This window comes from Trichosporon asahii, assembly GCF_000293215.1.
Source record: "Trichosporon asahii var. asahii CBS 2479 unplaced genomic scaffold scaffold00008, whole genome shotgun sequence".
Classification (NCBI taxonomy): Eukaryota; Fungi; Basidiomycota; class Tremellomycetes; order Trichosporonales; family Trichosporonaceae; genus Trichosporon; species Trichosporon asahii.
Window position 1 is genome coordinate 329,405 of NW_014040916.1, and position 20,656 is coordinate 350,060.

General features: G+C 56.4%; 10 protein-coding genes across 10 annotated transcripts; 7 read left to right on the plus strand and 3 right to left on the minus strand.

The window, feature by feature from the left end:
• Nucleotides 1–1,997: 1,997 nt before the first annotated feature.
• A1Q1_06718 (uncharacterized protein) lies at nt 1,998–2,895 on the plus strand (the record flags this gene model as incomplete). The annotated part of the gene is made up of 2 exons (XM_014327767.1): nt 1,998–2,254; nt 2,292–2,895. 2 exons carry the CDS (start codon nt 1,998–2,000, stop codon nt 2,893–2,895), a joined length of 861 nt encoding a protein of 286 aa, XP_014183242.1.
• A 93-nt stretch (nt 2,896–2,988) lies between these two features.
• Nucleotides 2,989–4,203, minus strand: A1Q1_06719 (coenzyme A transporter; the record flags this gene model as incomplete). Its single annotated transcript, XM_014327768.1, has 4 exons — nt 2,989–3,597; nt 3,655–3,915; nt 3,970–4,010; nt 4,062–4,203. The coding sequence occupies 4 exons, from the start codon at nt 4,201–4,203 to the stop codon at nt 2,989–2,991; spliced, it is 1,053 nt and encodes a 350-aa protein (XP_014183243.1).
• A 262-nt stretch (nt 4,204–4,465) lies between these two features.
• Nucleotides 4,466–7,233, plus strand: A1Q1_06720 (uncharacterized protein; the record flags this gene model as incomplete). Its single annotated transcript, XM_014327769.1, has 7 exons — nt 4,466–4,595; nt 4,666–4,832; nt 4,876–4,982; nt 5,051–5,733; nt 6,218–6,419; nt 6,470–6,842; nt 6,880–7,233. The coding sequence occupies 7 exons, from the start codon at nt 4,466–4,468 to the stop codon at nt 7,231–7,233; spliced, it is 2,016 nt and encodes a 671-aa protein (XP_014183244.1).
• A 146-nt stretch (nt 7,234–7,379) lies between these two features.
• Nucleotides 7,380–8,862, minus strand: A1Q1_06721 (calcium:hydrogen antiporter; the record flags this gene model as incomplete). Its single annotated transcript, XM_014327770.1, has 6 exons — nt 7,380–7,409; nt 7,462–7,839; nt 7,925–8,202; nt 8,288–8,472; nt 8,519–8,589; nt 8,647–8,862. 6 exons carry the CDS (start codon nt 8,860–8,862, stop codon nt 7,380–7,382), a joined length of 1,158 nt encoding a protein of 385 aa, XP_014183245.1.
• A 1,690-nt stretch (nt 8,863–10,552) lies between these two features.
• On the plus strand, nt 10,553–13,487 carry A1Q1_06722 (uncharacterized protein; the record flags this gene model as incomplete). The annotated part of the gene is made up of 5 exons (XM_014327771.1): nt 10,553–10,936; nt 10,989–11,840; nt 12,034–12,681; nt 12,823–12,961; nt 13,000–13,487. The coding sequence occupies 5 exons, from the start codon at nt 10,553–10,555 to the stop codon at nt 13,485–13,487; spliced, it is 2,511 nt and encodes an 836-aa protein (XP_014183246.1).
• A 51-nt stretch (nt 13,488–13,538) lies between these two features.
• On the plus strand, nt 13,539–13,934 carry A1Q1_06723 (uncharacterized protein; the record flags this gene model as incomplete). Its single annotated transcript, XM_014327772.1, has 1 exon — nt 13,539–13,934. One exon carries the CDS (start codon nt 13,539–13,541, stop codon nt 13,932–13,934), a length of 396 nt encoding a protein of 131 aa, XP_014183247.1.
• A 216-nt stretch (nt 13,935–14,150) lies between these two features.
• A1Q1_06724 (acyltransferase) lies at nt 14,151–15,399 on the minus strand (the record flags this gene model as incomplete). Its single annotated transcript, XM_014327773.1, has 4 exons — nt 14,151–14,576; nt 14,699–14,803; nt 14,857–15,125; nt 15,174–15,399. The coding sequence occupies 4 exons, from the start codon at nt 15,397–15,399 to the stop codon at nt 14,151–14,153; spliced, it is 1,026 nt and encodes a 341-aa protein (XP_014183248.1).
• Nucleotides 15,400–15,991: 592 nt separating this feature from the next.
• On the plus strand, nt 15,992–16,881 carry A1Q1_06725 (uncharacterized protein; the record flags this gene model as incomplete). Its single annotated transcript, XM_014327774.1, has 5 exons — nt 15,992–16,059; nt 16,104–16,241; nt 16,285–16,335; nt 16,387–16,680; nt 16,719–16,881. 5 exons carry the CDS (start codon nt 15,992–15,994, stop codon nt 16,879–16,881), a joined length of 714 nt encoding a protein of 237 aa, XP_014183249.1.
• A 387-nt stretch (nt 16,882–17,268) lies between these two features.
• A1Q1_06726 (phosphate transport protein MIR1) lies at nt 17,269–18,543 on the plus strand (the record flags this gene model as incomplete). Its single annotated transcript, XM_014327775.1, has 7 exons — nt 17,269–17,340; nt 17,501–17,613; nt 17,687–17,726; nt 17,772–17,860; nt 17,906–17,972; nt 18,043–18,270; nt 18,331–18,543. 7 exons carry the CDS (start codon nt 17,269–17,271, stop codon nt 18,541–18,543), a joined length of 822 nt encoding a protein of 273 aa, XP_014183250.1.
• Nucleotides 18,544–19,336: 793 nt separating this feature from the next.
• Nucleotides 19,337–20,484, plus strand: A1Q1_06727 (sterol 24-C-methyltransferase; the record flags this gene model as incomplete). Its single annotated transcript, XM_014327776.1, has 3 exons — nt 19,337–19,508; nt 19,549–19,955; nt 20,113–20,484. The coding sequence occupies 3 exons, from the start codon at nt 19,337–19,339 to the stop codon at nt 20,482–20,484; spliced, it is 951 nt and encodes a 316-aa protein (XP_014183251.1).
• Nucleotides 20,485–20,656: the final 172 nt, after the last annotated feature.

Sequence of the window (20,656 nt, forward strand, 5' to 3'; positions counted from 1 at the left end):
CAGTTCTTCCTCTACCTATGTCTGTCAAGGGTCAGAAGTCTCCCGACGTTGTTCGACCTCCTCTATCGTCTGACGCGTCTGTGAAGCTCGTCAAATGCCTCGGAACGTAGTTCAACCTCGTTCTGCTGGCGTGGGCTGTTTCCACAATAGCCCATCAAGACTCTTGGCGTACGTGTAGCCCAACTTCAAGGGTCTCTAGGGAGTGTCGCAGCGCACGGGAGCCTGTTTGTACGCCCTGATACGCATTATTTGCCATGAAAGCGGACCGTACGCGAGGGCAGTATGTGTCGCTGCCCAATGCTTGGGACTACTAACCGTGAGCAAACGTCTGGGGCGGTCGGGGCACGCTAGAGAGCGACAGGCCCAACCCTTCAAGCTCCCGGCTTCTGTTTGCACATCAGAGCATGTCATCTATGCAATGCAAATCTGACGTCTGCTCCGTACATCGAGCCTCCTAGTCCACTACTCGTCCGTGTGGCCCATAACATGTACTGCAATATAGGCGCTTCTTTGGGGCGGCAACACATTGCACACCGGCCATTGGTATACCACTGAGCTAGCCCTAGTGGGTTATAGTGCAGCACACTGCCATTTGAGACTATACTTAGCCGCGGAGGTCGAGCCACGCTTGATCTCAGCCTATCAACCTGCAGGGACTTTTAAACTCGCCAAGTTTGTCTGACCCGCTACGTCGAACGCGGCTGCTTTTCGGTCTAAAACAAGGCAGTTTTTCACAGGTCGCCCAGTCTTCAAAACTTTTATATGCCCCCACGGGTCCATCCGCCCATCAGGGAACATCTCATCCTCAGTTGCCACATCGGTCTATGCATACGGTTGCATCTCCCAAGGTAGCATCAGTGCTTGGGTGAGAATAGCATGTCTTTGCCTGCTTTGCCGAGGTCGAAAGTCCCATCTGTGACACGCGTGGGCTTCGATGTCACCACTGCGGTGTGCTCGTGCAGCTGCGTGGGCATGTTGGCCTTCGGAGAGGTGTTGGTGATACTTGCCCTTGTCGGGACCCTCAATGGCCACAAGGACGGACTAGGCCAGTCGGGTGATTCTGCTTCCCCGTAAGGACCCGGACCCGTTCAGCGCGGATGATGCATCGACAAGGAACTGGGAAACGTTTTTACAGTTCTGGCAGTTATTCCAGTCCGCACGCTGAGTTACTGAATCTTGACAATACAGCGTAGCGAAACACCAGGAGTCTTTCCCAGAGACACTCGCTCAATGGGCTTTCAACAACATCAAGCAGCGTGTAGTCGCGATCGGCTACTTATGTTGTGCTGTTTTGTATTTCCAAGGGGCAGGACGAGAATCCTGAAAATGCGGCGTAACGAAACACCAGGAATCTTTCCCAGGGACACTCGCTCAATGGGCTTTCACCAACATCAAGCAGAGTGTAGTCGCGATCGGCTACTTATGTTGTCCAACCTTCTTTGTCCAAGTGGCAGGACGCCAAGAGCAGCCGTTTCAGCCTGAGATTTGAACTTGCGAGCCCTTCTTGTCGAATGTACAGTCGACTCCGAGAGCCGTGAGCAAACCTGTACCCTCAGACATGTACGCACCCCATTATGGTGGCTGCGACGCATTTGTCGCTTCATACAGCAGCAGGCCGACTCACGAACATCGATTGTGTATGGCAGTTATTCGCGACAGCCCGAGGGTCGGAGGGAGCCTGTGCTTATTCCCAGCTTTCACACGGTCGGTCGATTGTGAGCTTGCCGCCTCAAACAATGGGGTCGTCGGCCAAACTTTTAAAAACTGGAATGGTGATTGGCGTGACAGTCACGTGATATGTCACCGTGGGAAAGCTCGCTCCGCCCGATCCCGTGACCGCCCATGTGTCACTTCAGTCATTCACGCTCGTGTGGGTCCTATCGGTTAAAACGCCTCCGCGCAATTCGCTACACGTCATAAATGGAGGACACCCTCGTCCCCGTTTGTTATTGACACTTGTTTGTTTATCATCGAATCCATGGTACATCGCTTTCGTCATGGACGACATCTTCGACTCGACTTTTCCGCAAGGCAACGCGGCTGCCGCACCGACGCACGAGCACCACACTGCTGCTGGCGATGAACATGCTATCATCAATGAGGGCAGCAACCTGCCGGATGCTGCAGCCCACGAACAACCACTTCGCGGCAAAGCGGCAACTCAGGGGCTGACGGTGGAGGAGAAGAAGGAACGGCAGAAGCTGCAGAATCGCAGGGCCGCTGAGAGGAGCCGTAACAAGAAGCGCGAAGAGCTGTGAGTCTGGGGCGTCCAACGCAGCTAATCAGTGCAGCACGGCGCTCGAGATGACCGTGAACAATATCCAAGACGAGAACAATCGATTGCGCGCCAGACTCTCGACGCTGCTCGCATCCAAGTCTGCCGAACAGCCCCCATCTTCGGGAGATCAGGAACTGATTACGGGCACTCCAGTTGATTATTCGCACCTCGGGAAACTGCAGGCGGAACTGGCTTCAGCCAAATCGACATTGATGGATCGCGAGATGGAGCTTAGTCGCATTCAGGGAGGGGGAGACGAGGACATCGAGAAGCTGCGCCGCGATGTTGCTCAACAGAATACTGCCCTGCAAAACACACAAGCTGAGGTGAAAACTCTGCATGCTCTCATCAAGCAACTACGCTCCGAACGCGACAATCTCGCCCGCCAAAAAGACGTCCTCACCCGTGAGATCGAAGCCCGACGACTTCTCCGAGATTCCTCGGGTGAAACTCCCAGTCTGTCTACCAACGCTCGAGCTGCAGGTGTCGAGCGAGCATTGCTCGAGCTTCGCGGCCTCATAGATGGTGTTATCCGATCATGGGATCAGGCAAGTCTGACTCGGTACCGCGCTGCTGACGTTGCAGGCCGCACTTTTGCCCAACAAACTTCACGATGAGAACGTCTAACCCTTGTGCACTTCTGCGCACAATGTATAAGAGTATGCATATGTAAATCTAGTGTTACGATTCTGTTGTTACAATTGAGGTAATCAAGGGAGAACCAAAAGTCTCTTGAGGAACTGCCAGGTAGCAAACGAGATGCTGGTCATGGGGATGACCTTGATGTAGCCAATGCTCAAGCCCACAAAGAAGCCTCGCCATCCGCTGGCTTTGTAGATTGAGCCAACAGCCTGTCTCCAGTTGATACCGGGACCGCCGCGGGCGCCTCCTACCTGCATCCGGCGACGTACGACCTCGAAGGGGTAACTGCACGTCTGGCTGATGAGGCCTGCCACTGCTCCGCACAACAGGTCCCGCTGGGTTGGTCGAGCGCGGAGGTACGGTACATATTTCGGCAAATGCGTCTTGAGGGTGCCGTACGTCAAGAAGGACACGCCCGCGTAAGGGATCATCCCCAGCAATGTGACCGAGAATCCGCGATAAAATGGGTAGAACGGCAGAGCACGGGTAAATGGCGACACGCCCGGGTTCCCTCGAGCCTCCTCGTATATCGAACGAACGGCATGGCGCAACGTCGGTCGCTCCGTGCCCGATGTTTGGTAAGCCATGCGCACTCTTACGAGCTCCATGGGGTAGGTCAGCATCACGGCAGCAACACCGGACGTTGCTCCTGCCAGGAAAAATCGGCCTGGTGTCCGCTTGTCGGGGGTAGGGATCAAGATCTGACATCAGCACAATCCAAAGGCGACGCACACCTTTTCAATCCAGTCGTAGAACATGAACTTGATACCGGCATAAGGGAACACTCGAAGCAATGTTGCCGAGTGCCCTTGAAACAGGCCCAAAACCCCGTCGTCCGGTATATCTTGCCCATAGCATGGATCAAACCAGCAGGCGTGCCTGTTGTAAGTAGTGTTCTCGCTCATGTCAGCCGTACCTGCATATTTCCGAAAGTCGGAGTTCGAGGTTTGAAACAAGATCTTGACCCGATCCAGTGGAGCGATTGCCGTCTTGGCCTACGCTGGTGAGCATGACTCCAATGGCGTCTATAATAAGCCTTGAGCACTTACCACACAGCCAGCAATGCCGCCGACGATCCCACTCGTGATAACTGAGGGTCGTTAGGAGGTCACGAGAGCAGCGTCTCCACCACAAAACGCACTGTAGTCCCAACTTGACTTGTCGGTTTTCGCCCGATGTCGACTCTCAAGCCATGCTTGCCTGAGATCTGAAGGTCGCTGAAGGTGGACGGTGTCCATATCTCTCGCTGGAGACACCTTGTCTCCTGCGGAGTGGCTCGCCATAGTGAGGAAGATGTAGAGATGACGGTTGTAATGGCAAGAAAACAGGCGGAAGGATCATGGCCCGCTGGGCGCGCCGGCCGGTTCATGGACGCCGGTAAGCGAGAGCGAATGCCGAGGTGGACATTGTTAAGCACCTCGCCCGAGGAATGACACGTGTAAAATGTCACGTGCTCTGCGGACGCGCGTTGCGTCAGTTACCAACCTCACCTCATCATCATCATCATCTCCCCCTACAGAACGACCTCTACAGACATTCTTCAGCATGGCGGACGACAGCGTTCCTTTGCCTTATCCGAACCTTAAAGTTCCGCAGTGGCAATACCAAATTGCCAGTGTCCCGCGACTCCGCGATGCGGCCAGCACGTCCTTCTGGGAAGCGGTGGAGAAAGACGGTGGGTTTGGACGGTCCCGCCCTAACCAGCTGACGGCAAGAGATGGCGCCTTACCTGCGCACACTCTCAGTCCAGCCTCCCAAGACTGATCTTCTTCCCCAACTGGAGGAGCGAAACGCCGCGGAATTGAAAACCCTTGAAGACAAGCTGAAGGATGCTGAGGAGAATCTGGGAGAAAGCGAAGTGTCAGAGCTGCTGCGGGCCAAGGCCATGTATCTTTGTCGCATCGGCAGCAAAGTGAGTAATGCTGTTCTGATCAAGCTAACTGTGTTAGGAGCAGGCTGTCCCTGCTTTAGAGACAGCGTTGGAGAAGACGACGGGACTTGGGGCGAGGATCGACCTCGTCCTCGCCCTCGTGAGGATGGGCCTCTTCAGCTCCGACGTCCAGTTGGTCACTGCAAACATTGACCGGGCAGCCAAGTAAGTCAAGTGCTTTGGAAAGCCGTTAACATCAGGCTCATCGATTCCGGTGGCGATTGGGACCGACGTAACCGACTGAAGGTGTACAAGGCCCTGCACCTTCTTTCGATTCGTGACTTCAAGCAAGCGGCCGAGCTGTTGATCGATTCTTTGTCTACTTATACGGCCACAGAACTGATGGAATACGAGGAGTTTGTCGCGCTAACGGTACTCGCTGCCGCTGTGGGCTGCGACCGTAAGACGTTGAAATCCAAGGTGAGCTTCCCTGCCAGGCTCGCTTCTGACGTGGAGATTCTGTCCAGCTCCGAGGTCAACAGCTGTGTATCTTCGATTACCCCTCTAACTACGATGGCCGACTCTCTCTACAAAAGTAGTTACGCGGCCTTCTTCGTTGCTCTCGCCGACGTAGAGCAGACGTACCTGGTGACCAACCCTATTCTTGCCCCGCATGCCCGGTACTATGTGCGAGAGATGCGCATCAAGGCATACCAACAGCTTCTGGAGAGTTACCGCAGTCTTACGCTGGAGCGGATGAGCCGCTCGTTTGGTGTCAGCGAGGCATTCATCGACCGTGACCTTTCTCGATTCATTGCGAGCGGACGTATCGCTTGCACGATCGACAAGGTCAGCGGCGTGATCACAACCGACAAGCTTTCCTCCCAGAACAAGACTGCCATCTATGAGCAGTTCCTGAAGCAGGGTGACCTGCTGCTGAGCGGTATGTTGCAGAGTCGTAATATTGCGAAAGCTAACCCACCCAGACATGCACAAGCTCCACCGCGTTGTAGGATAGACGCGTCGCGTGGAACAGTAGAGGTAGTGGCCATAGTAGATTGTGATGCGAGAAGCCTGTACATTATTTTGTGAGCGATGCAGGAGTTGAACCCTCAAATCCACTAAATCTCTGGAACCTGAGATATCACCGGGTCCAAACTCGGGATCATGGTTGTTTTCATCACCTTCCATGGCGTCACATCTCAAGCGCGTACGTCCACCGTTTCCACACGGGTGGTCGTCACTTCCTGTGACGCCGTCTAACCTGACTCTCGCCAACACTTTGCCGGTCGGTCAGTCATTTCTTTGGCATCGGCATGCTCTGCCGGAGAGCGGAAGTGAGATCACGGAGGAGTATTCGAGAGCGATTGACTCCCCACCCCGCGTTGTCTGCCTGCGACAGTCACCAACGCACATCTATTACACAGCGGTCTCGGCGACTCCGTCGACTGCCTCGCCAGCAGCTGACGACACCCGCTTGTGGCTCGAAGACTATTTTCAGCTGTCGCAGTATCCCGACCTCACGAAACTGTATCAGGCATGGGAGGAGCGAGATCCGGCTCTCTTCGGTAAAACAGAACTGAACGCGAAGGCTGTCGGTGTGCGCGTCTTGCGTCAGGACCCTTGGGAGTGTCTGATAGCGTGCGAGAATCCTGTACGCTTGCCGCTGACCTCTACAGCTTTATCACATCGACCAACAACCACATCACGCGCATATCCTCGCTGCTGCACAAACTCTGCATCGCGTTCTCCTCACCAGTCCTCACGCTCGATAACCCGGACGGGCAAGGACAAACTACCTACCACCTGTTCCCGAGAGCTGAGCACATCCCTTTGATCGGCCTCGAACAGGTTCTACGAGATCTTGGGTTTGGCTACAGGGCTGCCTTTATCGCGTCGACACTCAACTCATTGCGCGTCTTTGACAATGTTGATGAGGAGCTCGCTCGATGGCGCGCGGCCCCGCTGGAGGAGACGCGTGGACGCCTCCTTGAGCTTAAAGGAGTGGGCCGCAAGGTAGCAGACTGTGTGCAGTTGATGTGCATGGATCAAGTGGGTCGGTGCTCTGCGACGTGCTGACGTTGCTCAGTTGTCTCTCGTCCCCATCGACACCCACCTGCACAAGATCGCCATGCGTCACCCTTCGTTTCCTTCGAGTCTCAAGGCTAAGCGTATGTCACCAGCTATCTATGGCGACGTCCAATCATTCCTCGCCGAGTGCTGGGGTCCCTGCGCCGGCTGGGCCCAAGCCGTCATGTTTGCCAAAGCTGTCCAAGCTGGTGGCTCTTCGAGAGTCGCAACGAGCAACGCAGACTCTGTTGGAGTGAAGATGGAGGACGCGGACTCGAGCACACTCGTTAAGCGAGGCTCGGAGGAGATGCTCAGCATCGGCAACCCGAAACGGATACGCAGGGCAACCAGCCATGCTCGCAGCAAGAGATAATTCATTGGAAGCGTAACGTAAGAACGAGAGCTTTGCATACGGATTGGTGTCATCGCGGGGCCGTGCTCGTCTACACGAGGTAGGCAAGAGCGATAACGAAGTAAAGGACGATGACTGGCTGTCAGCAGGGTCCGACAGGTTCGAACTCACGGAAAACACCTTCGAGGTAATTCGTGCTGTGAGGAGGCGTGTCAGTAATTGTACGGCTGTTAGGTATGCATGACTTACCGGCCTGGACGTGTAAGATGAGGACGAAAGGGGAGGAAAGACACGGTCAGCAAGGTTGAATAATCTGAAACGGAAGTACGCACCGTCCTGGAGCAGTAGGTTGACGAGCATGACCGACACAAACAGGACAATGGTCTCGAACGTGGTGAAGTCAAGCGTAAGGTCCTTGTTCATGGGCCAGGCAATGATGACCAGAAGAGGGATCATACCGGCTGCGATCTGGATACTCGATCCGACCGCAACGCCGATAGTGAGCTCCATCTTACCCTTGCAGGCCATCCACACGGAGGTGACGTGCTCGGCCGCGTTGCCAACCTGGACGTCAATGACGCACCGCACAAGCTGCTCACAAGAGGGAGAAGGATGAGACCGATGAACCTGAAAACGTCAGACCCAATATAATCCTGTCAACTCACTGAGAAGGAAGGTGCCATTGTTGGGCGGTCTCGTCAATGCTGCCGACCAAAACATCGGCGGAGAAAGCGGTGACAACAGTAACGATGCACAACCAGATGGCCGAGCTCCACTTGTCCATGGTCGGGGTCTCCTCCTCGTCCTCCTCGGCCTCAAAGAGATTGGCGTGAGTGCGGAGCTGGAAGACAAGGTAAGCGAGGTAAGTAAGGAGGAGCAGAACGGCGGTTCCGCGGGAAAGCGTGAGCAGGCCGGGAAGAGAGGGGTCGTCAGATGGAGTCGATTTACCAGCTCCCTCGAACCAACCGCCGGTCTTGTTCGAAAGGTGATCTGCAGTGAGCTCGGCGGCGTCATTTATACTCACAAGCGGCGGGAATGATAAGGGTGATGCAGGACAGGCTCATGAGCGACACACTGGTCTGTGCCGCTGTGACCTGGAAGGTCGACTCGTGGAAGTAGAATCCCGAGGCAAAGAAGCTCATTCCGAGGACCAGAAGAAGATTGGAGAGAACGCTGCCCAGAAGAGAGGTCTGCACCAGGCGTAACTGGTTCTGGGTCAGGGCGACGATGGCAACGATGAGCTCCACGGCGTTTCCGAAGCTGCGCCACACGTCAGTAATCGGGGATTTCTTTGGCTGTTGCTCACGATGCGTTGAGGAGACCACCGAGAGTCTGGCCCATCTTCATCGAGAGCTGTTCAGTGGCATCGCCGAGGAGCTGTAAAGTCAGCGCCCGTGTCGGTTGTAGACAGCAAGCGTGGTGCAGTTATCTCACCTTGGCCAAGGGAATGATCGCAAGGAACGAGGTAATGAAACGGTAGGATGCGGGCCAGTCAGCGTGCTCCGAGTAGAGACTGAGGGGCACGGCGATGAGGAGGGCGTTCATCCACGATCCGAGAAGGAGATACTTGGTCGAGTGAATAAAACGCATCCGCTCCACACTGGGTGCTCCGTTGGCACCCAGCAGGGGGGAGCTTTCATGAGGAGGCATTGCGAGTTTGCTGAGTTAGAAGGAGTGACGGATGTTGGATCGAAGAGTGAAAGTATGGAGTGAGTTGGATGAAGACAGGGTGGTGTTTGTGGATCCGGGGATGAGGGAAGGAGTGGACTGTGCCCGGAGCGTGATCAGTAACACCTTGTAATCCACCGAGGGCACTCAATACAATTGGATGGGGCCTCCGCTGGGGAGTGTCTGGACTGCGACGCGGCTGAGCATACGACGATCTGGGGGCTGGCGGAACTGGACCAGTCAAGATGCAGAGGCCAGAATGCACAGCCTGAGGCATGTCAATATGCGCTCCACGGCCCCAAGCGAAGTGCGATGTGGGACCTGGGCGGCAGCGGAAATGGCAGTAGATAGAGCGTGTGCGCGGAGCGCCAGGTCCGAGGAGTTGAGGGACGATCTGGGGGCGGTAATTAAAACCTTGCCAAGGCGCGCCAGCCCGCTCTTCGTCTGCCTCTGGTGCTCGACCGCTCTAGTCAGTCAGTCATCCTGTCGGTAGACACAAGGCAGGTGGCCGCCAGGCGGCACTAGTGATTCCGAGACGCCGAAGCTTGGCGACCACGAACGATACATCATGATGTAAAGCACAGACGCCACACGTCAGTTAGGCCAGGACATCTTTCTCTGGTGCATCTACATGTTGCCTTTCATCGCCTAGTCTGTCCAGTCTCAGCAACCTAGGCAAAACCGTGTGGTAGACGACGGCCGCATCGCGAGCCTGTAGGGGAGGTGCGTGGGGTGACGTCCCGGGCCCCCTCCATGACGTAAACAACCTACCACCCACACAATCACGCCGAGCACCGTCGAGTGTAGAGTCGCGTGGTGATCCTGGCTGTATTTCGCGATTGGGGAGCCGGGATGAGTGGGGCTGGTGGTGGTCAATTGGGTGGGTCCTAAGCCGCCCGGCAACTGCCCTGCGAGCCCTGGGTGTCGCAACAGTTGTCCACAGCCATCCCATCCAAACGTTTTGCAAGGGCTCAGTGACAGCACCAAGGTATGCGCGCAGGATGTCTAACGATCGCCGGTACAAAATGTCAGAGATGCAGCACGAGTACCCGACGTACCCGACGTGGATCCAACCGCGGCTCAGACGGTGGAGACACAATGACGTGCGCTGCATGCGTTGCCAAATATGTAGGCGCACCAGTGAGATACGGCCGCCTATGTGTGGGAGGAGGACCGCATAGGGGATCGCAACCACGCGTGAGCAGTGGCGCACGGACGCAACGTTAGCGCATCTAGGACAGCACTGCTCAGTGGATGGGTCCGCTAGCTACCAAGAGCCCTCCACCGCGTCAATCTCCTGGCTTTCCCCACCACATTATCAACGTTCTGCTTCTTCACATGTAACGATCCACCTCACTTCGACCACCTCGTCAAACCTTGGGTTACCGAGCCGCGTACCGCGCTTCATACAACACGGACAGAAGCGGTAGTCAGCTCTATCACACCCCAGTGGAGAGCGAAACCGACCAACTCTGCAAGAGGTCCTCACTGGACCTTCTCGCACACCGCTGACTCACTACATCCCGCCGTTGGCTGAATCTGCGTCGGCAGCACGCTCTCATTCTATCCACCACTCCATCGTTGCCCTCTCCGATCATCGAATGCTTGTGGACTTGTCAACGTCGCCTACGGCGATTCCTTGACGGGTGACATTTCCTCGACACCGGCGAACATGCCCGCGCGGCTTTCTACGAGACCATGCCTCTCGCTCGGGGAGCCCGAACAATCGGGCTCACTCGAATTCACAAAGCAGCCCTTAGCTGCTGTCCCAGGCTCCGACAGTGAAGCTCTGAGCAGCAGTGACGGGAATGACCTGCCTCGACCACTGTCCTTGCTTACGAGTCTGCTGTCGTCACCCAAGAGCGGGGAACGGGGAAAGCGCTGCGACCACCTGTCTGGTCCTTCTGCCTCCTCCTCCCCCCCTTCGACTGCATTTGGGAGCCCCCGGATAAAGGAGGAACCTGTTTCCATACTGCGTCGAGGCAGTATCTCAGACGGCGAGGTTTTCCATTTGCCATCCGCCAAGGCAACCGCGGCCCCGTCCACGCCAGAAGAGGTCCGGGTGCTGTCATCGGTATGGACCCTTGCGTTACTGAAACTGACTGCAGCCACCGCGTCCGGCGCTCAAATTTGCTGTAGCGACGCGCCAGTCTCCCCACAGACCGCACTGTGTCGCAGACTTCCTTGACACTCATGAACCTCTGGACCCGGGGTATGTCGAGGATTCAGAGGACGGCATGTCGGATTCTGAGGAGGACGAGCCAGCCTTCCTTCTAAACTCTCGCAACCTAGCTCTGGACAAGGCATTGTCCTTGCTGGAAAACAGAACCAAGTCTCCCCCTCCTCCGCGAATATATCGCCCAAATCATGCCTCAGACAAGGCGATCGAAGGCCGCGGGAGAGCTCACGTTCGAGTGGACCCATCGGCAGTGCAGAGCCACAACAGTTGCTCTCGCCACTGCAGTCCCCCGCCAGCGGAACCGGAACCGCTGCGACCCGCCCTTCCCGGCCCTCGCGAAGGTAGGGCCGGCAGCCCTGCTCCTTCGCAGGACATCCTGTCCTATTTGGCGGATGAGGAGGACGAGGACGACGAAGGATCCGAGGAAAGCGGTGAAGAGAGCTCCGAACCTCGACCTGCCTCGCGAAAGGATGCGGTACAGCAGGGGCAATCCGCTGAGGTGTTCGACTCTTCAGACGAAGAACCCACCCGCGGCTTGCGTCACATGTTGCGACGGGCATCCGAACATATCCCAGCTTTCCGCAGACGCTCTTTCGGCTGGACAGTTGGCGATAACGGAACGAGTCGCTCCTCCGCAGAGCTGACTCCAGCGGCTGGGAATGTCCTGCGGGCCCGTTCGCTCTCTACGGGCCCTATCCGCATCGGTGGCAACGGTTCGGCTACTTCGGGGGTCCGCAGCCAGCCGTTGCCCTGTCCTGGTCGACCCTCCATGAGGACTTCGGTTGACAGTTGACCTCGACACTCTTTAACGAACCGTTCATGACCACCTGTTGTATTGTTTACATTTTTACCTGGCGATGTATTTGCATGTGAGCTGGATGATAGTCGACCACCTATTTGAACCAGAGCCGTCGGACCATGTCAGGTGATACGTAGTGTGGAGCCCCACTTGAGGCTCCTGACAGCGGGGTCAGGTGGTCCCGACCTCGATCTATCACTACTCCGCCTTCCCGGCACATCACATCACATCACACTCCTGTTTCCACGCTCAACATCTTTCTAACAGCGCTGAGCTCGCAAAACTTGCGTTCTTCTCCAACTCTGATCCTGTATCGTCCAAGTCAATCCCTCTTCAGCCTTTGCCGTCGGAAAGCACATCAAGTCCGATGACGTCTCCGGGCCAAGCCGATACCTTCCCGCGAGCCAGGCGTCCTTCCCTCCAAATGCCTGGAGCTTCTCCTCAAACCGGCTCCTCGCCTCGTGCCATACCGAGCACTGCTTCATCCCCGAGGTCCGCATCCATCAGCACGTCCCCCCGTGCTGTTCCGGTGGCCGCATCTCCACGAGCTGTCCCGCTCCCCGTTCCGCAGCGCCATGGCAGTGTCAACCGCGGGTCATTCGGCTCGTTGTCGGAAGCCGCAGCCTTCTCTCCTCGCCAATGGAACTCTCACCGAAGAGGTTCGGGGTCCTTGAGCGGATCGGTATCTCTGAGCAGCTCTTTCGTATTAGAACCGGAGATGACCGACCAGACGGACGGCTGGCTAGACGTTCCGGCTGCTGACGTAGCGAAAGAAGCCGCCGTTGTGGTGGCCGGAGACATGGGTCTTGAGCAGGCAACAGAGGTATGTTCCGTCTGTCCAAATGTAGCTGACCAAACCCCAGATTCTTCTGGAGAGTCAAGATCCCAGCATACTGGTGCAAAACGGCTCTACTTTCGGGCTGTTCGATGTATGTCGAGTCGTTGATGTACCCTAACGCTGCAGTTTGCCGATCTCAACACTGTGCTGCTACTTGTGCTGGCGTCTGCTGCCCAAGTCTCGGTAGACATTCTGGATGATCGCTCCAAGGACGTGGTCTCTCGCTTGAAGCGCGGCATTCGTGTCAGTGTCGGAGCCGTGTGCGGTATGTATAGCCGCTTTAATCTTGCTGATGACATGCAGACATATCACAGAAGAACCCCTGTCACTCCTTTCCGCCAGAGACACCGCTCAGTCGACTGCTTCCACTGTTTGCCTCTGGAATTCATCGCGTTGTTTTGTCCTCGAATCCTCCTAGGATCCTGAGTGACGCTCTACTACTCGCCTATCTTGTCCGTCGGCCGCCAACCTTGTTCCGCAAAGCACTGCAGGAGATCAACGTACCTCTGCATCCTCTCGTCTCACTTCCCGCGTCGTCATCGGTTCTCGATGCCATGCAGGTCATGAGCTTGAATGGATTGAGCGCTCTCGGTGTTGTCACGGGGACTGGAGAGCGCGAAGGCGAGTTGTGTGCCCTGACGGGCGTTGTCACGACAGCCGACTGTGCCAGGCTTGTGGTTCCCAGTGAGGGCAAGCAAGCGCTCGGTATGGGCTTGGGAGACATGTGCAAGAATGTTCTCGTGGGTCACCCAGAAGGGCGTGATCGTGGCGAGGAGCGTGTACCTGGTTAGTGACGGTCGAGGGGGTTATTACTTACAGCAGTTCATACCATCACACCCTCCATGACTCTACTTCACGCTGCTAATCTCATTTTGGCGACATCTTCCTCGCGTGTCTTCATGCGTACACCTCCAGCAGCCTCTCCACCGCTTTCTCCCGTATCCGCCGCCGACCAGTCCCCCATTCCTTCCCCGCCGATTGAGGCTGGATCACTCGGCCTCCCAGCACCTCCGTCTACGCAACTGTCTCCGCAGTATGTCATCTCCATTGTTGACATTCTCTCCTGTCTCGCTCGGTACAGCCAGGCCAAGCTCGGTCCCCTGGATCTCAGTGACGCGCAAGACTCGTGGGAGATGTCGCCCGACAGCATTAGCAAGCGCCGCCGCCGCGCGAGCAGTACCTCGGCGTTCGCCGGCTTTGAGACATGGCGCTGGGCCAACAACCCTATGAATGGGTAGCGATTCATGGTGCACACTCTTTGAACAAACTGTAAGAACGATTCAGGCTACCTACATCACCATAAACTAGAATGCATGGAGTACGATATCTAGCCGCGATCGACGAATCGTTTCAAGAATGACGCAACAGTAGCGAGCGTGAACACTCCCCCACCCCCAAAGGTGGCCACCCAATCGCGCCAGCGCCTTTGGTCAACGTTATTCCGAGTCTCGTACTCACAACTGCTGCACTGGGACAATCTCAAAGGCGGGAGGCGCGTCCGGCACGGGTGGTTCGTGAGACCACTGCTCGAGCAAGGCCTCCTTTTTGGCCCAAATGCCACGGAGCCATAGCTCGAATTCGCGTGTTTCTTCTGGCGTCGCTGCTTCGCCTGCCCTCAGATCGTTCAGCGCAGGAACGTCCCCACCCGTTTTCCCAAGATTCGTGTGCAGGTGAAGATGTATGCGGACGGTCGGAGGTGGTACCGAACGGAAAAATACCGACGTCAGGCTGTACCACTCTTGCGGATATTTGCCAAAGGGCACCCCTGGGTAGCCGATCGTCACATCCAGAAGTTGCAGATCGGGCACAGCGGGAAGCAATGTTCTGAGACAGAACAATAGTCCAGTCAACCTGGGGTGCAGTACGCCCACAAAGTCGTCCTGAGCAAGTCAGCAGCACCAAGCAGTACTTGCTCACAATGCTCTCGCGTTGCGCATAACGCAAACTCTTCGCCCTTTCGTTATCACTTGTGATGGTTCCCTCGGGAAAGATGACAAGCCACAGCGGATGCCGCTTGCCCCGCTCGTATGTAGCCTGTGCAATCCGTTTTAAGGAATGAGTGAGATTCAGGCGGTCCGCCGCCCATGAGCGCTTCAAAAAGATGAACCTGAAGAATTGCTGGCTGTCAGCGATGGCTCGCTTGCTCGGTGTCAAACTCACCATACCCCATCCCACAAAGGGAACGTGCTTCAGGCTGGCTTTCAGCAGGATCGTTATGCCCTCTGCGGTCCCAGAATAGCAGGCAAGTATCCACAGGAACATCCAGTCTGTGTATGCCTGGTGGTTGGCCATCACAATGAGATGATCCGGAAGGTTGAGCCGCGTCACCTGGCCGTCTGCATCTCGCTGAACGATCTTTTCCAACTGCAACGGTGAATCCGCCGTTATCACGAAAGAAGTCGGCGCGCAAAGTGTTGTGATCGCGATCACTGGGATCGTTCAGCGTTGGGATAACCTTCGACGTTGGGAATACTCACAGAGTCGACCGAAGCCATCTTTCGTCCAATCAATGGAGGAGCGATAGAGCCGTTTCCCGGTGTCGCCAGGAATAAGCTTGAAGAGCAGGCACAGGAACTGCAGCGAATTGAGCCCCAGAATGCCCAAGTTGAAGACGACCGGGAACAGGATCTTGGAAAAGAGGGGCCCATAGCCAGGAGGGCGTCTGTCGATGGGGACTGTGTACAATGGAGTGGGCGCAGTCATGGCTGTGTTACGCTCCAGGGAGCGAGGGAGTGTTTGCCTCGTAGGTGGCAAAAGGAATACGCGTCGTGGTTTATAACGTGCTCACTAGTGTGACAGGAAGGCGACCCCCAAAGATATGACGTTGGCCATTCCTGGAGCCCCATGCAGGGCTAGCGGGGCGGGGCACGGATCCGGCGGCCACACATGACAGCCGCAAATTAGTCTTTAGCAGCATGGCGGCACGCTTAGCCTTGGCACGAGTGCCCGCACGCGTGCGGACAACGTATGCACAATGCAATGTGAAGTGTCTCACGTCAGTGGCGGAGCTGCGATCAGACTGAGTGCAACCATGTTTCTCAAGCGTCACTGTCATCTCACGTGCAGGGATTGTACAAGATGCACAGTCATACGGATTATGGTCCAGCATGTGCAAACGACTGAGCATCTGTATTAAACACGGCCGGCGTGCGCCCCAATCCGCCCGTCGACAATGAACACTGGTGCGCACGGTCTCCCGCACGGTCACTCAACATGAGGAGGAAGAAGCCAAAAGACGGCCGCGAGGAGAAGCGGTGACAACTTTTCTCTCAGCGTACACTGCACTACCGATAACATGGGCCTTCCTCACAGCGCACACGCCGCCGTCGTGCTCTTCATGACATTGACCGGGTTCATTCTGAGGTGAGCCGAGTGGGTGACGAGGCACCCAGCTGACGTCGACGCAGCATCTTGATCGTCTTCTCCGGCCCATTCGTCCCAGGCATCTGGTTTGTGAGGACCGAATCAGCGGGGCAATTCACAACCTTTGGTGTGTACGGCACTTGCAACGAAACAGCTTGTACCAGACGCAGAGGCGGCTATGAGTAAGTCAGAAACGAGAGTTAGCTCAATCTGATTTGCTCGTAGAGTGTCAGGGGAGGCCGTGGCAAACCGGGCCATGACGGGGCCCATGGTCATGTGGGCTGTTGGTGAGTCACGCTTGCCGATCGATCTGACTTGCAGTCGCAGGCCTGGGCTTCATAGCCGTGCTACTCTCCATACCGCTGGTATTGGCGAAAGACGTGCCGGCAGCGCGTCCGGCCGTGAACCCTCTTATTCACCGCGCCGTGATGGTGGGTACTCGCGGTCGTTGGTGACACGCTCACTCGTCAAGGCCCCAGTGGTCCTTATCGGTTTCACAACATGGATCATCTCCGTTGTCGGCTGGAGCATAGTATTGCGAGCCTCGCACATCGAGGGTGGCTCGGGAAAACTTGGGCCCGCAATCTGGATGGGACTGGCTTCTGTTCTCGCGTCGTTGATGTGGGTGAACGCACTAACAGAGATGCTTACCTGCGCAGTGCAATGGTGCTCGGAGTTCCCACTGACGCCGGACCTGGCACCGTCGATATGAACCCTCCTTCGATGCTACAGCCCGAAGCAGGGAGAATGGCTGGGGCAGCGCTCGCACCCCGCGACGGGTACTGGCACTACAAGCACACGACCCGTATCGTCGAGGAGTAAACAATGTTAAGTGATAGCATGCGCACGATGCAAGTGGTGATCGACGTCGCGCGCCCTGAGCACAACGTGAAGCCGAAGGTTTCCATGAACGGATTTCCCTGCCCCAACAACCCAATACCAGGTCTTCGAGTGCCGCGGAGCTGCTTGCCGACCTTATCAATTGAGGGTGGGCCCAATCACGCCGTCGTCTACCGCGCGGAAATAGCTGGCAAACGGACCTACGTCATACCCTGTTACCAGCTGGGTGGCAGCCGTCCTCGGTCATCCTTCCGCACGCTATAACTCGACGTTTCATCGCAATCTTCATTCTCTCACTCACCGTAGCAGCTACATCTACCTCTTCTACCTCTTGGAAGGCCTTCAGCAACTCGCATCAGATCGCCCAACATGTCCAAGACCACTACAGCGGCTCAGGGCCAGTCCCTCACCCCCAACTTCACCGCCGTCGACTACTCCAAGGTGCGTGGGACCATCTGCGCCCTCACTAACGCTGCATTCAGTTCTTCTTGGCCGGCGCACTCTGCTGCACTCTGTAAGTGTGTTTGCTTGGCCACCGCTAACGATGCACAGCTCCCATGGTGCGATGACGCCGATTGACGTCGTCAAAACCCGTATCCAGATCGACCCCTCACTCAAGGGCCAAGGTCTGCTCAGCGCCGGCCGTTCTATCGTCGCAAAGGAAGGCGCCGGAGCTCTACTGACGGGCTTCGGCCCCACTGCTGTTGGTTATCTGTGAGAGGTTCGCGGCGTTCTGTGGAACAGAGACGCTGCAGGAGTTGAAGAATGTGTAGAGCTGACATGACAGACTCCAGGGCGGTGCCAAGTTTGCTGGTTACGAGGCGGCTGTGAGTTAAGCCTCGTTGCGCAGTTCTCGGCTGACGCGCATACAGAAGAAGTACCTTGTCGATGCGTGCGGTTCGTACGACGAAGCTGTCAAGCATCGTACGGCCATCTACCTCGGAGGTGCCGCAATCGCCGAGTGAGTAGCAATCCACCTCCGACAACGGTCCCTGACGTGCCTCAGATTCTTCGCCGACATTCTTCTCACGCCCGCCGAGGCTACGCGTATTCGTCTCGTGTCTGACCCCAAGGTTCGTGCAGAAGTAACAGTGCTTGGCTGACTAGCAGTATGCCAACGGTCTGTGGTCTGGTTTCACCAAGATCCTCCGCACTGAGGGTCTCAGCGGCCTCTACGCCGGCTTCATCCCCATTCTCTGCAAGCAGATCCCTTACGCTATCGGACAGTTCACTGTCAATGAGCGCGCCACCGAGGCGATTTACAACTCCATGAGCAAGGAGACCCGTGAGAACCTCTCGGAGCCGGCGCAGTTCGCCATCACCCTCACTTCCGGTATCATCGCCGGTTTCGCGGCTGCCATTCTCTCCCAGGTGCGTAGGTAGCCTACTCCCGTGTGCTGACATCAGCCCGCCGACACTCTGCTGTCGCAGATCAACAAGGGACACGGTCCGGAAGGATCGATGGTTCACCGCCTCGTCGTTCTCGCCAAACAAGCCGGCCCCAAGGGCCTCTTCGCCGGCCTCGGTCCTCGTATGATTATGACTGCTGGACTCGTGAGCACGCAGTTTATCATGTATGGTTGGATTAAGAGGGCTCTCGGCGCTCCTCCTGGCATCGAGATCCACAAGGAGACGGCGAAGTAGAAGACGAAAGAACGCAACGGGCATCTGATATTCTTAAAATTCGTAGATTTCGATAAACCTGTATACCCTTTGATGTAGCGCGTGTGTGAGTCACATGACTTGGAAGCGGGGTGTACGGTCTGTGCAAAGCAAGCTGCTCGCTGACCATGCATGCGAAGAGACGGAGCTGGCGGCGGAGGATGCGGAGGACTGGTTGGTGTGGCCGGATGGAAGAGTGCCCGTGCGCCGCCATCCAGACACGGCCACTTTACGTCGCCCTGCTTACTGTGCTTGTGTCCGTCTATCAGGCGCCGCCTCGTCCCATGGCACCGAACACGTCGGATCTGCCGCCCTTTGCTCGATTCAGGTGATAAGGCCAATAATCGATCGCTCGACACGAAAGCAGCTCTCGGGATGATGACCGGTGCCACAAACCCAGCCCGGCTCAAGGACTCTCGGCTGCCTGATACATGAATCTCTCTCTCTCACGTCACGATCTGACAGCAAAGCTGCCGCGCACAAGTGTGCCCTCAGCATTGCCATGCAGGAGGCGATACCTGATGATAATCGGCGTTGAGCTGGAAGGGGTGGGTTGCCCTGAGTAAAAAACCGCCTTCCTTTCTTTGGTGCCGGTCAGTAAGGCACGAGCCGTTAGAATGGCCCTTGGCGGTCTTCGTACGATCGTGCCATCATTACCCGTAAAAAACGCGCCAATCGCAGAGGAAGACGCGCGGTGACACGCTTCTCGTCCAAAACTTATAAATATTCTCTATCAGTCCTAGTGCTCACCTTGTCCCAGTATCCGTCTATAATCATGCCCTCTGCCGACGCTCGTTCCGAAGCCCGTGTCTCGAACTACACCAAGTTCTGGAAGAAGGACTCCGCCCAGGATGGCGAGTCTGACCGCGAGAACCGTCTCTCGCAGTACACCGACCTCGTCAACGGTTACTACGACGGTGCTACCGAGCTGTACGAGTACGGCTGGGGTGAGTTGAGCGCTGGCTGACATGTCGCTAACAGTTTCAGCCCAGTCGTTCCACTTTTGTCGCTTCTACAAGGGAGAGGCCTTCCTCCAGGCTCTTGCCCGCCACGAGCATTACCTCGCGTCGATGATGGGCCTTCGTCCCGGCATGCGCGTGCTTGACGTTGGTTGCGGTGTTGGTGGCCCTGCTCGCGAGATTACCCGCTTCACCGATGCCAAGATTGTCGGCATCAACAACAACGAGTTCCAGGTTGGCCGCGCTCGCCAGAAGACCGCCAAGGCCGGTCTCTCGGACAACCTCTCGTTCGTCAAGGGCAACTTCATGGAGCTCGAGAAGCAGTTCGGTGCGAACAGCTTTGACGCTGTTTACGCCATCGAGGCCACCTGCCACGCCCCCACCTTTGAGGGTGTTTACGGAGAGATCTTCAAGGTCCTCAAGCCCGGAGGCACTGTGAGTTCTTTGGTGTCGGTTCGCAGCTAACCATAAGTTCGCCGTTTACGAGTGGTGCATGACCGACATCTGGGACCCCTCTAACCCTGAGCACAAGAAGATTGCTCACGGTATCGAGGTAAGTGCAGCTGATTGGTACTTGAGCTAATCCTAATAGGTCGGTGACGGTATCGCCGAGATGCGCACTATCCACGCCGCTCGCAAGGCTCTGAAGGCTGTTGGCTTTGAGATCGAGCACGAGGAGGACCTCGCTGCCCGCGATGACGGCCCCGCCTGGTACTACCCCCTTGAGGGCGACGTCTTCAAGGCCCAGACCCTCTGGGACGTTTTCACGGTCCTGCGCACGACCACTGTCGGCAAGTTCTTCACCCAGAACACCGTGTGGGGTCTCGAGAAGATTGGTCTCGTTCCCAAGGGAACCTACGACGTTGGAGAGTCCCTCAAGGTTGCCGGTGACGCCCTCGTTGCCGGCGGCAAGACGAAGCTTTTCACTCCCATGATGCTCTTTGTTTGCAAGAAGCCTCAGTAGATTGTACACATCGCATATGTAATGACTAGACTTTATGAGATCACTGGACGTTTTGGACTCGTCAGTGATGTGGACAGAGACCACGGAGTGCAGCACCCTGCCATTCGAGACAATACTCGCGTAACAATATCAGGACTTGATGATCGATGTAATGCATGATGTCGTGTTCAAC